At 40.1% G+C, this 14,324-nt stretch overlaps 1 protein-coding gene across 5 annotated transcripts in view; it reads right to left on the reverse strand.

Moving 5' to 3' along the window:
• Positions 1-14,324, reverse strand: part of VCL (vinculin) — a 57,913-nt gene that overhangs the window by 2,874 nt on the left and 40,715 nt on the right. For 2 of the 5 annotated variants that reach the window (XM_042862978.1, XM_042862979.1), the window contains exons 12-21: positions 11,408-11,607; positions 10,664-10,792; positions 9,568-9,717; positions 8,855-8,963; positions 7,545-7,847; positions 6,836-6,960; positions 6,319-6,504; positions 3,414-3,620; positions 1,035-1,238; positions 306-410 (exon numbers count right to left, since the gene is read on the reverse strand). In XM_042862978.1, coding sequence (XP_042718912.1) covers positions 306-410; positions 1,035-1,238; positions 3,414-3,620; positions 6,319-6,504; positions 6,836-6,960; positions 7,545-7,847; positions 8,855-8,963; positions 9,568-9,717; positions 10,664-10,792; positions 11,408-11,607 — 1,718 coding nt within the window. The other 3 variants (XM_042862981.1, XM_042862980.1, XM_042862982.1) reach the window with 2 other exon arrangements.

Here is a 14,324-nt window from a genome sequence, read left to right on the forward strand (position 1 = left end):
CCTGCATTAACCCTGCTGTCGCTTCAGCTGAAAGTTCTTTTGCTAGCTCACTTCTGGGAGGAAAGGTGATTAACACACCGTTTGTACACAAATTTGAACCAGAACAATTGTTGTGCTCGGAGAGGACTGATGTTCCTTTATTCAAGTGTAGCTTTTGAAACAGCAAGCAATGCGTTAAGTTTTCCTTACTAAGCCCCTGAGGGAAACTACTTGAGTTCTCAGCACACATCTGCTTTAGTGTTGTTTCTTTTTCCCCATAACACTGCTCAGCAGTTCCACCTCCCATCAATTTTTACACCTCCTACCTGTTCTGATTCTTCATCGCTGATGTTAGTCCTGCCCAGCATGGTAGCTTTAACTGTGGAAAGAATTTTGAGTTGTGTGCTGATGGTTGGGATTCGCTCACAGACCTAAAGAATAGGGATAAAAAAACATTTCACATTGTAAATTCAACTGATAACACTTTTTCTTCCCTTTAGATTAGTTCTCTGGTTTTCCTTTACTATCCCACAAGGAATAAGCATAGGGGTCCCCATAACTTTCAAGACTTTCAGACAAATACAGGTAAGATAACTGAACATTTTATTTTAATTGCTCTGAGAATTTTTCTGGAGAAAAACATTCTCTTTTCCTCTAGATATTCCTTAGGTGTTCTACCCAGAGCTGGGAACGGAAGGACATTTATCTGTGTCTGAGAGTGAAAAACAAAACTATGCAGTGTTACATTTCTGCTGCTATTCTTTGACACAATAGGAAAGAGTAGATGAAATACAAAGCAATGCAGAAATGGGAGAGCAGTGCTCCTCGCACAGTACTTTTCAGAAGCTCTCTGACATTACCATCTTTCACTCAGCTGTAAACTGATCTGACTTTACAAAATAAGCACCACTACGGCATGTAAAAACACACATGGCTTGTAGCATTCTGTCAAGCTGCAAGTGAAGATGCTTGCATTTTACTGCAGCACCTCCTCTGCTCACAGATGGTAAGAGAAGAACTAAGTATTTCGAGGTGCTGACAAGTTCACTCATTACCTGTAAGAGGTTTGTTCTAATGCGTTTATCAGTGCATTGCTTGGCCACCTCTTTGGCCAACCGGGTGACTTCATCCGATGCCTTAGCGATGTCCTTTGCACACTGAATGAGGGCACGCTTGTTCCCGCTGCCTCCTCGCACCAGGCGTGACATCTCCGCCATGAGCAGCGCCATTCGTTTAGCAGCAGCAATGATGTCGTTACCCTGAAGAGAACAGCAGGGGTCAGTGTTTGTGTCGGGAAGGCAGCTTCCAGAAGTCACAACTGAGCAGCCTACGTTCTGGTAGCAACCCTTTCAGGAAGTCAAGGACGGAAAAACCGTTGTGAACACAGAAGAGGTTTCTTCAAGGAACAGGGAAGATCTGCCCTGGTTATCTGCCTATGGCATACTTCTCTTCCTAAGACTCAGGGAAAAAAAGTTTGCTTCAAAACTGGAAAAAATCGCAGTGATAAAGCGTTAGTTTGTCCACAAATAGGAGTTTCTGCTCTGCTGGTTATGTTTTAAGATAAAGCGTGCTATTAGCGTTTGAAATTCCAGATCTCTCAATAGGGGAGTAAGGTAGTTGTTTCCTAAGTGTGCTGAGCACCTCATTAAACCAAATAGCACTGATTTGGTTACGCAGTTGAGCATCATGTTTTCACTGGCATCTAAAACTGAAGTTGTTCAAGTACATCTGTGCTGCTACCTTGCTATGTAAGTGGAACAAGGAAGAGGAAGACAATCTGTAACAAAGGTTTGCCACAGGTAGCATGGAAATGAGAAGCAATATTATTGCTCGGTTTTTCCAAGTTATTTCTTGAAAACAGTTATTGCTTTTTTATTAATACTCTCCCTTCAAAATAAAGCTTCTAGGAGAGAATAACTTGTAGTTTAAAAAATAATCTGGTATTACTAAAAATCAGATTTCTTGTGTTAATTATATCAAGATAAGTCACAAAAATACTTTTAATATTTGCAATGTGGGAATTAAATACCAAGAAGAAAAAAAACCAAAGCAAAAATGTTTCTTATACTCTGTTCCAGAGAGAAACCTATGCAAGAAAAAAAACAGTCCAGAGTTATGGGTTGTTAATAGTCTGTTAGTACATTTAGATTCACCTTCCTGAGAAGCTGTTAGACAAACGTGAAACAGAGTGCCACGATGCATTCCTACTGTGTGGATGAAACATTAGCAGAGTGATTTTAAGTATTAGCACACACATTCTTCAGTGCAGTTACACAATGAATGACCAATAAAGACCACAGCAAGAAGTACACAGTGAGAACCCAACTGTTTTCTCTGTCCTTTGCACATACTTCCATGACTCACTACTCGTCAACTGAAGAAGATACTGAAACACGTCATTAAATGTGGCACAGATACGGGTGACACAAAAAGCTGAACTATTTGTTACCGTGACCTAATATCTAATCTGTTTGCTAGTATAACCAGTTAGGATGCAAGTGACACAACACAAAGCTTTTCCATGTTTTCACGCAGGAGGATCAAGAAATTAGGACCAATGTCATTTACGAAGCTCTCTAACAAGTTATCCAAGCATCAGAATCTGAAAAGGACAAGAACATTTTAAAGCCCTTTTTATTAAAAATAGATTTGTATATCTATATATACATACACACACACACCCCTAACCTTTGTTATGGAACACCAACCTTTCTTTTCGTGGCATGCTATTAAAAGTGACAAGTCTTGCAACCATTTGTGCTCAGACAGAAGAAACAGGCTACTTGTGAATGTCTGAACCCCGTGTTAGACGTCCATTGGTTTCATACAAACAATCTCAATTCAGCAGATAACAGCATTCAGTGCAGCTCCTTCATAAAAGAATTCTCTCAAAAGCAGCATTTGCAATACAGCCAAGTGCAAGCCAGCAGACAGTCAGTCCTCTTCAGTAACCACTGCCATACAAAGCCATTCCTTGTTCGAAGGTATTTTAATTGAAGGCACCAATGGAGGCCAAGCACAGACACGTGAAATGACTTCTTGAACGCTGTGTACACTGCTGCATCCGGAAGTCATTAAGAAACCACGAGCGATGGCTTCCTAGGTAGCCCAAATTAATGTAGAAAGAAAAGGAGGGAGGAAAGATAAGAACTGCTTACAATTTGAGAACTGTTGTAACAAAGAAGGACAGGCAGATGCAAAGAGAGAAGAAGCCTTGTAATATTAATAAGTGACCCAAATCAAGCTTCAGTCTGGCACTGACAGACAGATCTAGCAAACTTGTGAAGCCACTCTCAGTCCTCAAGATGAAGTGCAGGCAAATGTTTTCATTCAGAATGACGGGACCCAGCAGGGATCAAGAGTGATGCAAATGTGTCAGCGTTCCAAATGGCTGGATGCACACAGATCAGTCCCCGGGGGAGACTCAGGAGTACCTTACTAGACCACTTGGTTGCTTCCCGATGCAGAGACTGAGCAGCAGCCAGAATGGGCTGGTTAACAGGCTGATTGGTTGGCATTAACAGCAGCTCAGGCTCGTAATCATCTTCAATGTCAGAGGGGAGACTGAATTCAACATCTGCATCATCCTCCTCATCTATATCTACACCAGCCTCAGCCGCTTCATTAATCACAGTCACAGGCTTTGCAGGTGGCAGCAAGGGTGGAGAAACAGGGGACAGTTAGTACGAGAAGCAGAATTTGGTAGAAGAGCATGAACTGAGCTGTTTTAGTGACCAAACATCCTCTTGGTCTCTCCGTATCTGATAGGACAGCTCTAGGATCAGGTCAGAAGGAGGAGGGGAAGGAATACAAGATTAGCAGAAGGAAACAAACATTTCACCTGTGTATCAAAGTTACCAAAAAAAAATTAACAATTCAAAGATGCAGCAACATTTTCCAACTCAGCATACAGCTTCTACACACAGAGGCTGATTTTCAAAACAACATTTTTCTGGCAAGACAATGGTGAAATGAAGGGATTTTCTGTTTTAATGGAAGCCATTTCACTGGCTAGAAGCAGGCACAGCAGCTGATGACTGTGGCGTTTGTGCAGACAGAAAGCATGTATGAAAGCTCTTTCACACAGATGTAAGTAAGAGGAAGCAGCAGCAGGACCACAGAAAAACCACTGATACTGTGTGGCTGTCAAGGAAGAAAAGGTGGAGTATAGGAAAGAAAAGTGAAGTACTGCAGGTAACGTGAAAATGAACAAAACCAGGTTATGAAAAGAGATGATACTGAATGTTATGAATGACAGTAGTATTACAGTTCTTAAAAAAGACTGAAACAGAATTAGTAAATTAAGAGGATTATGAAGCATATGATACTGTTTTGCCACAATATGTTGTACCCATTACCTTTTAAAATAAAGACAATCTAAGCAAATATATTCCATTAAATTCATTCACAAAGATGAGATAACAGGACTGTAACAGTACAGGCATTTATAATATAGCAGTATTTTAACAAAAAAGATACTCTAACACATTTACTAACTTCAATTTTTGACTGTATTATGCATAACAACCCTTACCAAAGCCTATACATTTGCAACTGAGTTTTGCTTGAGGTCTAATTTCCTATCCAAAGACACCTACACCAGCAGAAATATGCAGAAGCTTTGGAAGGAACAAGTTTTAATATCTGTATATTGCCAAATTAACTCAACTTTGAAGACTTAACTCTAAGTATCAAACCCGTGAAAAGCTTCCAAGTATCCCTCATTTTTAAGGTAGCTTTGACACAGGAGCCTAACTAAGCAAAACTTCATTCTCTCTTTTAATCACAAGAGGCAGAAAAGCAATGAAATCTAAAGCAACGGCTGGTTTTTAGTTTGTGCTCCATAAGAGAATGAGTACACAGAAGCCTGGAATCCCCTCCATGAAAAGGAGTTTTTGAGAAGGAGAAGAAGAAATGAACTGCACATCCTACAGGAATGAAGAATGCTACCAGTTGCTTTTGAAGACTACTTGCCTTCCCATAAGCCTGAAACATCAGTGAGCTACTGTAAAAGGACAATGAAGCAGAAGGCAGTTGACAGTCTTCTGCCATTCAGCATGAGGCAAGACACTGTGTTTCTGTCTTTCCAAGTCTAACCTATATCCCTTAGCAGCAGTGTCCATCAATCCCTCTTCCACCCAATAAGGAAGTGGCTTAAACTATAAACATGGTTTTAATCCTCTAACCTTCCGGCCCTATATAACTGCTTGTAAACATATTTAAGAACTTGGACTGCATGTGCCAAGTTATTACTAACAAATAGTGTCAAATAAGCGTGCCACCACCTCCTTCCCCAAAACCTACTGGCCAAGTAATTGTATCTTTATTGCTAAAATGGACGCTTACAGAGCATTAGAAGGACAAATGTTAGGTGACCACTAGGTATGTTACAGTCTAACTCCTCACTAAGATAACATTGTATGTGGTATAGCCAGAAATACTGGCAAAGTAAGAGCATTTCATTTTAAGGAAAAGGCTTAAACAATTTTGCAGGATTTTTTTTTTTAATGTTATCTATACTTCCAAAGCATTACTTTCTTTATGCATATTCAGTTGAAGTTGATTCTGTAAAAAAAAAAAAAAAAAAAAGATCATCTTCCCATTTACCACACAGATGGCTGGAAGCAAAAATTGGAGGTCTTAAAAGCAAAATTTTGACCATAAAGTTATGCCTGCAGAAAGCTGCTACTCTCAAGTTCTCACTTTGCTACCAGAGGAAAAATATATATATACAGTTTTTATAAGTTCCATTTGCATTTATAGGAATGACAAAGACTTTAGACTGCTTTGTTGTGGCACTAAACTTTAAAGAGCATTAAGGATTTTGGCCTTGACAGTGAATGTGACTTTAAAAAAAAAAAAAAAAGACCAGGCTGCCTACATAGAGCCCCTTTTTTGATCTAAAGTGCACCAAATTAACTGCAGCTCATAACATAAACCAACTCATGATTTCTGCAGCTGGTGGCTGCAGAATTCGTGCAGATTTCCTGCAAGCAGTTAAACAAAGCAATCAGCTTGTTAACCTAGAAAGGCACAAGCAGCAGTGACTGTCTAGCAATACTAGCACTAAGGATCACAAACAGCTTAACACATTTGTGTTCACAGAGTTATGATAATAAGCTTTCTATCATCTACCATTCTATGATTCACAAGTATTAGGCCAGTTGTACCTAGTTCACTCTGAATCTGTAAGGGTTTCCAATTCCTTCTCCAACTGCAATGTTTTACTATTTGGTCTAAGATTATTCTCTGCATGGAGGCAGCTGACAATGGGCCAAACTAACACAGTGATGCAAAATAAATATTCTTGCACAGAATACACATGTAACAATTTCTTACCTTGCTAGACCATTTCCGAGCCTCATCATGCAACTGCCTAGCAGCCATCATCATAGGCTGATTAATAGCTTCTCCTGCTTTCTGCTCTGGGAACTCCTCATCCTTTTCTTCAGGGGGTGGTGGTCTGGGTGGGGGAACCTCACCTTCTGGAAGTGGTGGTTTCGGAGGAGCAAGCTCATCAGTCAGCTAAGGAGGGCAGAAATCTTGTTCAGTGCAATGAAGGAGTACAAAGATTAAGCACTGGGTGTCACAGAAAGAGAAGATGGCATAAGCTCATACTTTCTTTTGGTTTTTCAAGTGCTCCCCTGTTTAAGGAAACACCACGTTCTAACACCTTCTTTCAAATTTTGGACTACTTGGGTTTCTTTTGTTTTAAGACTTCTAGCCACATGTTTATGTTGGCTGGCCGGTTGACGTGTTCTATTTCTGAGAAGTAATAAATTTATTCAAGAAATTGCATCATGCAGTCCACGCTTTGTCAGTGGCAATGGAGTATGACAGGTTTTGTGGCACTTACATGAAGATGCTCAAGGTCAGGAGGAGGAGGGGGAAAATCTGGTTCCTGAGGCTGGAAGGCTTCTCTAACTTTGGCCACAGCTCCCAGAATCCTGTACCCAGAATCCAAGAAACTCTTTTGCAAACCTGAATAAAAATCCCATTCTCAGATTAGCAGCATTCTATAATATTTAGAACTTCAACACTAGCCAAAAATATACTTCTATAAGGTAGTACGTAGAGTGCACAGATATATCTAAGAAATGAACAAATTTTAAAAACTACCAAAGTGTTCATGCTCAATTTTCATGTTTGTAATATCAGTATCATATCTATAAAATACGTAAGATAAAGCTTAGGCTGATTAACAGTAACAATCAATAGCCAATCAGCTTTCAGAATACGAGACTGTAATATTTTTCTTATATATGCACTGATTCAAGTACAGATATAGTGATAACCGTAAGGTCATGAAGTCACGTAATCAACTAAAATGCTTTTAGTTCAAGGGAATCCTTTTCCCTTGAACACAGCAAAGGTCTCTGATCGCACTCCAGAAGAGCAGGATCCAGCACTTACTGGTGTGACGCTGATCTCACCAGTCTGGAATTTAAGCATACAGAACTTCCATAATAGGAGATCCTTAGCTGTACAAGGCAACATAAGCACTACTTCACATCATCTTCCATCAGTAAAAAAACACATCTGAAATCAGCTGACAGAATCCTTACCAGGATCAGAGATATTTCCAGCTACAGCTTTGGCATCCATTACCATGGGTGATATAGTTTTGCTCAGCTCATCAGAAGCTGCTTTAACAGCCTCTCGGAATTTCGGGTCTTCTGAATTTTCAACCTCCCGTTTTGCCACCAGCAGGATGCGGTTTGCTCGCCTAGCGATGCTGGTGGCTCCAGCTACCAGCATCTGAGGTTGCATATTGGCCATTGCAACTTTACATTTATCGAGATCTTTCTTAATAGCCTCTTCTGATGCATCCAACAGAGACTTGGTATCGATGGCTTCATCCACTAGCCCTAGAATAAAAGTTGAAAACGTTAATAATCCAATTTCAACTCCAGAAAGAGATATCTGGTACTCTGGTTTACAATCAGAGAAGGAACCACTTCCAAAACGAGGGATGGGGAAGAGCAGAAGGCGGCATGAAAAATCAGTCCAAACATTACACTGCTGTTGCGCTTCTGATTATATATGGTACTTCCAGCACTGTAACTGCTGTCAGACCTGTGCCTTCTAATGACAGCCTGAGCTCTTGCTCATCCACCGTGGAATGTTGCCTTTATGACTTACACAGTATACACAACAGCATTACCTTCCTTCCAAATTTCTTTACAAAAATTCACCAGTTTTGTACTTTTCTTGTTCACGCAGAAGGAAAGATTCCTCTGGTTGTGCTTTAACTTAAGGGTGATACGTAGTGATAAGCAGTAAAATTGTAAGTTTTCAGAAGTTAATTATGGAGATAGACAAAGATGCAGCAAACAGTGAGGACTAACTATTTTGTTAGCAGCACAATGCAAGAATCTATGCTTCTGAGTCTTCTAAAGACTGAAGCCTTTAGGCATCTCAGAAAGACACAGTAGATTAGGAGCCTTCTTTCATTCTACTACTACTTTCATCACGATAAAACAACTTTGAACATGCTTTCTTTCCCTTTCCCTCAATTTTCTGTCCTCATTTAACATGCCAAGATCATGAAGTAAGAAAATCCTCAGTGTGCCACAGTGATATATCACTGCTAGAAGCACACAAGGTATCCTGCTTTTCCCAGGAAAGAACCAAAGTCCAACTTACCCCCCCCTCACTTATCAAAACAAGAAGCAAGCTATTTTCTTTATGCAGTAGCATGTTGCACACACACATTCCTGGGGTCAGACAGCACATTCCCACTTCTCTCAATGCATTTATTTTTGTTCACTGGTTACTTCCATAAATGCATTCTCAATCCAGACAAAAAAGGATAATAAACCATACCAGGTAGGTAAGTAAAAGTATCATCTTCAACAAGAAAGCCTACTTTTACCTGTCATCTTTTCTACATTATCAATCCATTGGTTTTTCATTGTTTCAAAATGCTCATAAGCAGCTTGATTTCCAGGATTTCTCAGGAGAATTCGAGCTGCTGATACTACCTGCCAATAGAAAGTGTTTTTAATTATGAAAATATCAGTATTTAGAAGACATCTAAACATTCCTGAAAATGCATTTGTTTTAGTACTGAATGTACAGCTCCCTTGTAATTCCAGCTCATCACCTACCTGCTTAAAAATTTACAATTCCTCTGAAATTTGTTTATGATAGAAATACTTCTCTAGAACTTCAATTACTTGCTTTTACATAAAGTGTTTTACCATTTACAACCAGTTCTTGATAGCACTGAAGTACAATACTTACAACAGACTCACTAATAAACAAATTCTAGATAGAAGCTTAACTCAGAAAGTAAAATGGTGTAATAAAATAAGCAGAAAAAGTGCTTTTTAAGTCTTAATGCAACTATTTCAAGTTAAGCTACTAACACTTCTGCCCAAAAGTTGAAGACTAAGACATAGCACCTGATCACCTCATCCTACCTGGCAGGACACGCACAAGTACTTGCCATTCCCCCATTCAGAATGTCAGTACTATGCTCTTTGCTGCCATTTAGATCTTACTGTGATAGCAGAGGCATATGGAAAGTTCCACCCAAGTCCTTTCCAACCTTCATAACAGCATTTTGAGTGTAAACAAGCAAACCTGTGGGGTAAGCTCCCTTGCTGACTTCACTGTTGCCTGGATGCCTTCCACAGTTGTTTTATTAGCAGTTCCAACTGCAGCTGCTTTTTCTGCTGTTGCTCCCAGTCTAGCAGCATGGTTTTCAAAATTGGCTGCTCTTTCTTCAAACACCTGGTTGTCCCAAAAGAAAAATGCATTAAAGAAGCCTTGCTTTCCTAACAGAAAAAAATATTTCTAAAGCATCAAACTACAAGACCTCCAAACTTGACACAACTCCGGACAGGACGCAACAGGACAACACAAAAGGTTTGAAACTCTCTCTCATCCTTACATTAGTGGACTTCTTTCTCTATGAATTCACCTGGTTCCCCCAAAGGCTACTATCACGTTTTATGGCTTTGAAATACAAGCTACACTTAACTCCCAATTTTCATTTTAGCAACTACTGAGTTGAGGCCAGTTTAGCTTACAGAGACTAATCTTTGCACCCAGTATCAAGAAAAAACTGCATTTGGAAAAAATACGGGTTCTTGCTCTAAAAATCGAGGCTTCACAATGGAAAAAACATTCCTCTTCCTGCAGTTTTTATTGATTCAAGGACACAAACTATACTGTTGTAAAGTTCAGTTCCTCAAGGAACTGGGAATCACTTTCATCACATTCAAACAAACCAGGCAAACAGAGCTGGCAAGCATAGAGTTCTAGACACTTCACAGGCCATCAGAACTCGAACTACACTACGCAGTGAGACAACTGTTTAAGTACATTGATCAATATTGTTATGAATCAGCTTATCTAATATTGAGACATACAATTCAGGAACTGCTGTCAGTGATTCTGGTAAATGAATATTTAGCATACTCAAAATAACAGGGCACAAACATAAGAGGGAGTAGTTTTCAGCATTTACTGAAGTCAGTCTCCAAGACATCAGAAACATTTGCATGGCAATCATCCCAGTCAGAATTATTAAGCATGAATTACACATTTGTGAAAATACTGACTTACTTTTCAAAATACAGATTCAAAACACCAGTTTGTTTTCCAAAACAGTGATTCTCAGAAAACAAGTTAGTAACTCAAGTTTCACATGGGAAAAACACTATCAAATACTTGCCTCTTCTCTATTGGGAGTATCAGAAGGAGCAGTAGCTGCTACTGCTAACAACTTAATAGGAGTCGTAGTGTCACTGAAAATATCAGACACCTCCTGGGTCATTGCTTCCTGCATCCGTGCTTTGAGATCCTTAAAAAAAAAAAAGGCAAAATTTTTTTTACACATTACACAGAAACATTAAGAACACAGTAACATTTCTAAGAGTTACAATCCTACATCATCTTCTCATGACAAACAAAAACAGGGAAAAAAAAAAAAAGCAGATTACACTGAAAGTCATACAGACGAAACAATCTTAGAGGCATGTTCAACAAATCACATGCTTTTACAGCATTCAAAATGCAAGCAGCATACACTCTACTCACTGAAGGAGGATAGAAGCCATGAATGGAATTATTTGAGACCCTGCCCTTCAGATTTGCAACGCTAACACACTATCTTCATTGAAAGTATGACTTCTCCTCATTTTTAACTTCTAAATTGTTCATTTGGAATTATACTAGGGTAGGATGGTTGGACTTGCAGTTAGATGGTCTTAAAGGTCTTTTCCAACCTGAGCAATTCTATGATTTCTTTGATAATCTCTATGGCATAATATCAAAGTTTTTGTATTAAAGATTGCTCTAAATCTTCCAGATAAACCTATGTGGTTTTTTTCTCCTCCACCTACATACAAGCTCTTTATCAGAGCAGTGCAAATACTTCCACATACATGCATTTCACTACACAAGATGAGATTTTTACCTTCAGGGAGTCCTGAAGCTGAGCAGCAATTGCCCTAGCCTGAGGAGACTCTCCCTCCCCTCTTGCTGCAAGGTCAGCAAGCTGGGCAGCCAGCTGGTCTACACGGTCACACTTGGCAAGCAGGTCCTGACGATAAGGTCCCATCATAACATTGGCCAAACGACGACCTTCTGCAACCAAACCCCGAATTGCTGCCTGGCCTGCAGCGGAAGAAGATGCAAGGCATTAACATACAGGAGAAACAAAACTTGAAAGCCCAATGCAAACGTATCATGAACTAAATGATATTCCAGAATTTCTGGGTTAAGAACACATTTTCAAGTGCTAAGAAGGATCTGCAGCTTCTCAGTAAGCGACGGCAGCTCCAAACTCTAACAGAAATTCAACTCTCACCAATTTATTTGGTCTATTTCAGCAAGAGAGGCCCCGAGATGCATCCTCTTTTTAACTAGGATGGCCTCAAGATCACAATTACAGCAGTGGGATATTCTTACATAAGTCATCTGTTGACTCCTATAGAAATCATTTGTAAGCTTCATGTGCAGCAATTCATCTCCATGCCATTTCACGTCATTATAAGCTGAGCAGGAAGAAGGTACAAGTACAAAACCAAGTTGCAAAAACAAATAAATCAGAATATCCTCTTCAGGCCTCCCAGAAATCATGGGTGAATAATGTCTGGCATCCACCAGTGGAGAAAAGGAAAAAAACTATGAAGCGTGTGTTTTTAGTTTTGTTGTTGTTGTTTTTTTGTGGGTTTTTTTTTTGTTTTGGTTTTTTTTTGGTTGTTTTTTTTTTTTTTTTTAATTGCTTAAAAAGTTATTTTTAGTTAGATAATTTCCTTCACTCAATCACAGACACTTCCTGTTCTTTCATTAACAACATGCGTCTGCTCTTTCAGTAATCAAGTAGTATTCTTTTCAAAGGAAGCCATCATATTCAAAACATATTAAGTCCTTTAAAGACCTACTAAAGAATCATTTTAAGCCAACATTAACATACAAGTAATTCAAGCTCATAATCAAGCTCAAAATTACTTGCCTGATTCGTATCTGCCCATAGCAATTACATTAGCTGCCACCTAACTAACCTTATTCATAATGTAACTGCATGATGAAGTGACGAGTGTTTATGAAAAGAAGAATAGTAATCTGCCATCTGTACTGTTACTTCAAAAGCAGTTTGTATTGCACTACCTCAGTCTACCTGTAAACACACAGATGTTATTTCATCACATGGTCATTCATACTGGAGAGATTACTGAAGGAATATTTCCATATTATCATAGGGCTGAAAAAATCAGGTCAGAAATGCTGTCCAGAGCACGTATCAGAGAACGGCTTGGGTTGGAAGAGACCTTAAAGTTCCATCCAATAACCTCCATGCAACCTCACTTACAAGCTCTTAAATAGGTCTAGGAGAGGTGGAGACAGCTCCACCCCTTCCATAAGCACAGGTGAACTGCCTTCACCTGCGCTCCCAGGCTGACTCATTGCTCACCTCAAGTAATCAGAGGTTCAGGCCATGATTCAGCAGTTCCCATACACCCTTCATAGATTTTTGTCATTATGCATTACAATTGATTCAATCCTGTAGTACATGTCCAGCACTGAGAAACTTTGGCTCCTGCCACAAACTTCCAGTACGTATACAAGCTTCATGATTAACGAGGTATTTACAGGCTCTGGGGGTGATTTCAGTTCCCTTTTACTCTCTTGAACTTAAAAGAATAAGTTTAGGTTTTGTGCTTCTTCAAGTCAAGCACCTCAAATTGTATTATGTTCAAGAGAAACAATACAATTGCAAAGATTTTCAGTTAATGTCAAAACACTTCATAAGAATTATCTACTGCCTTCTTGGTCATCTTATTCAACATGCTTTTGGCTCATCAGGAAGTATGAGTACACAACTCCACTATTCCACATCCAGAGAATAGCAGAGTTTTGTGTTCTGCAAATAAAGCTTAGTTTCACGAGTGTCCAAGCTATCAGGATCACTATCTCTAATTCCATGATCTGTCATTCATTATTCACACAATAGAAATTACCTTCACAGATCACAGAATCACAGAATTGTAGGGGTTGGAAGGGACCTCCTGAGATCATCGAGTCCAACCCCCCTGCCAAAGCAGGTTCCCTACAGCAGGTCGCACAGGTAGGCATCCAGGCAGGTCTTGAACACCTCCAGAGAAGGAGACTCCACCACCTCCCTGGGCAGCCTGTTCCAGTGCTCCGTCACCTCACTGTAAAGAAGTTCTTGCGCACATTTGTGCAGAACTTCCTATGCTCCAGTTTCTGGCCATTTCCCCTTGTCCTGTCTCCACTCACCACTGAAAAGAGTCCGGCCTCGCCATTCTGCCCCCCACACCTTAGATATTTATAGACCTGGATCAGGTCCCCTCTCAGTCTCCTTTTCTCAAGGCTGAACAGACGCAGTTCACTCAGCCTTTCCTCATAGGGGAGATGCTCCAGGCCCTTCACCATCTTCGTGGCCCTCCGCTGGACTCTTTCCAAGAGATCCCTGTCTTTTTTGTACTGGGGAGCCCAGAACTGGACGCAGTACTCCAGATGAGGTCTTACCAGGGCAGAGTAGAGGGGGAGGATCACCTCCTTTGACCTGCTGGCCACGCTCTTTTTAATGCACCCCAGTAAGCCATTGGCCTTTTTGGCCACAAGGGCACACTGCTGGCTCATGGCCAACCTGTCGTCCACCAGGACACCCAGGTCCCTTTCCGCAGAGCTCCCCTCCAGCAGGTCATCCCCCAAATAAAAGATATAAGGAAAGGTATTGGAAAGTCATTATATGTCTACATTTATTACTGCTTCTTATAAGGCATGTTTTGACTTGCATCAGCTGTGCTACTTGGGCCTAATTACTATGGGAAGAACTACTGAATCCAGTCTTGAAGGTTCATCCA

The sequence above is a fragment of the Lagopus leucura genome, unplaced genomic scaffold (assembly GCF_019238085.1).
Source record: "Lagopus leucura isolate 7727_CA_CO unplaced genomic scaffold, USGS_WTPT01 Super-Scaffold_739, whole genome shotgun sequence".
NCBI classification, from domain to species: Eukaryota; Metazoa; Chordata; class Aves; order Galliformes; family Phasianidae; genus Lagopus; species Lagopus leucura.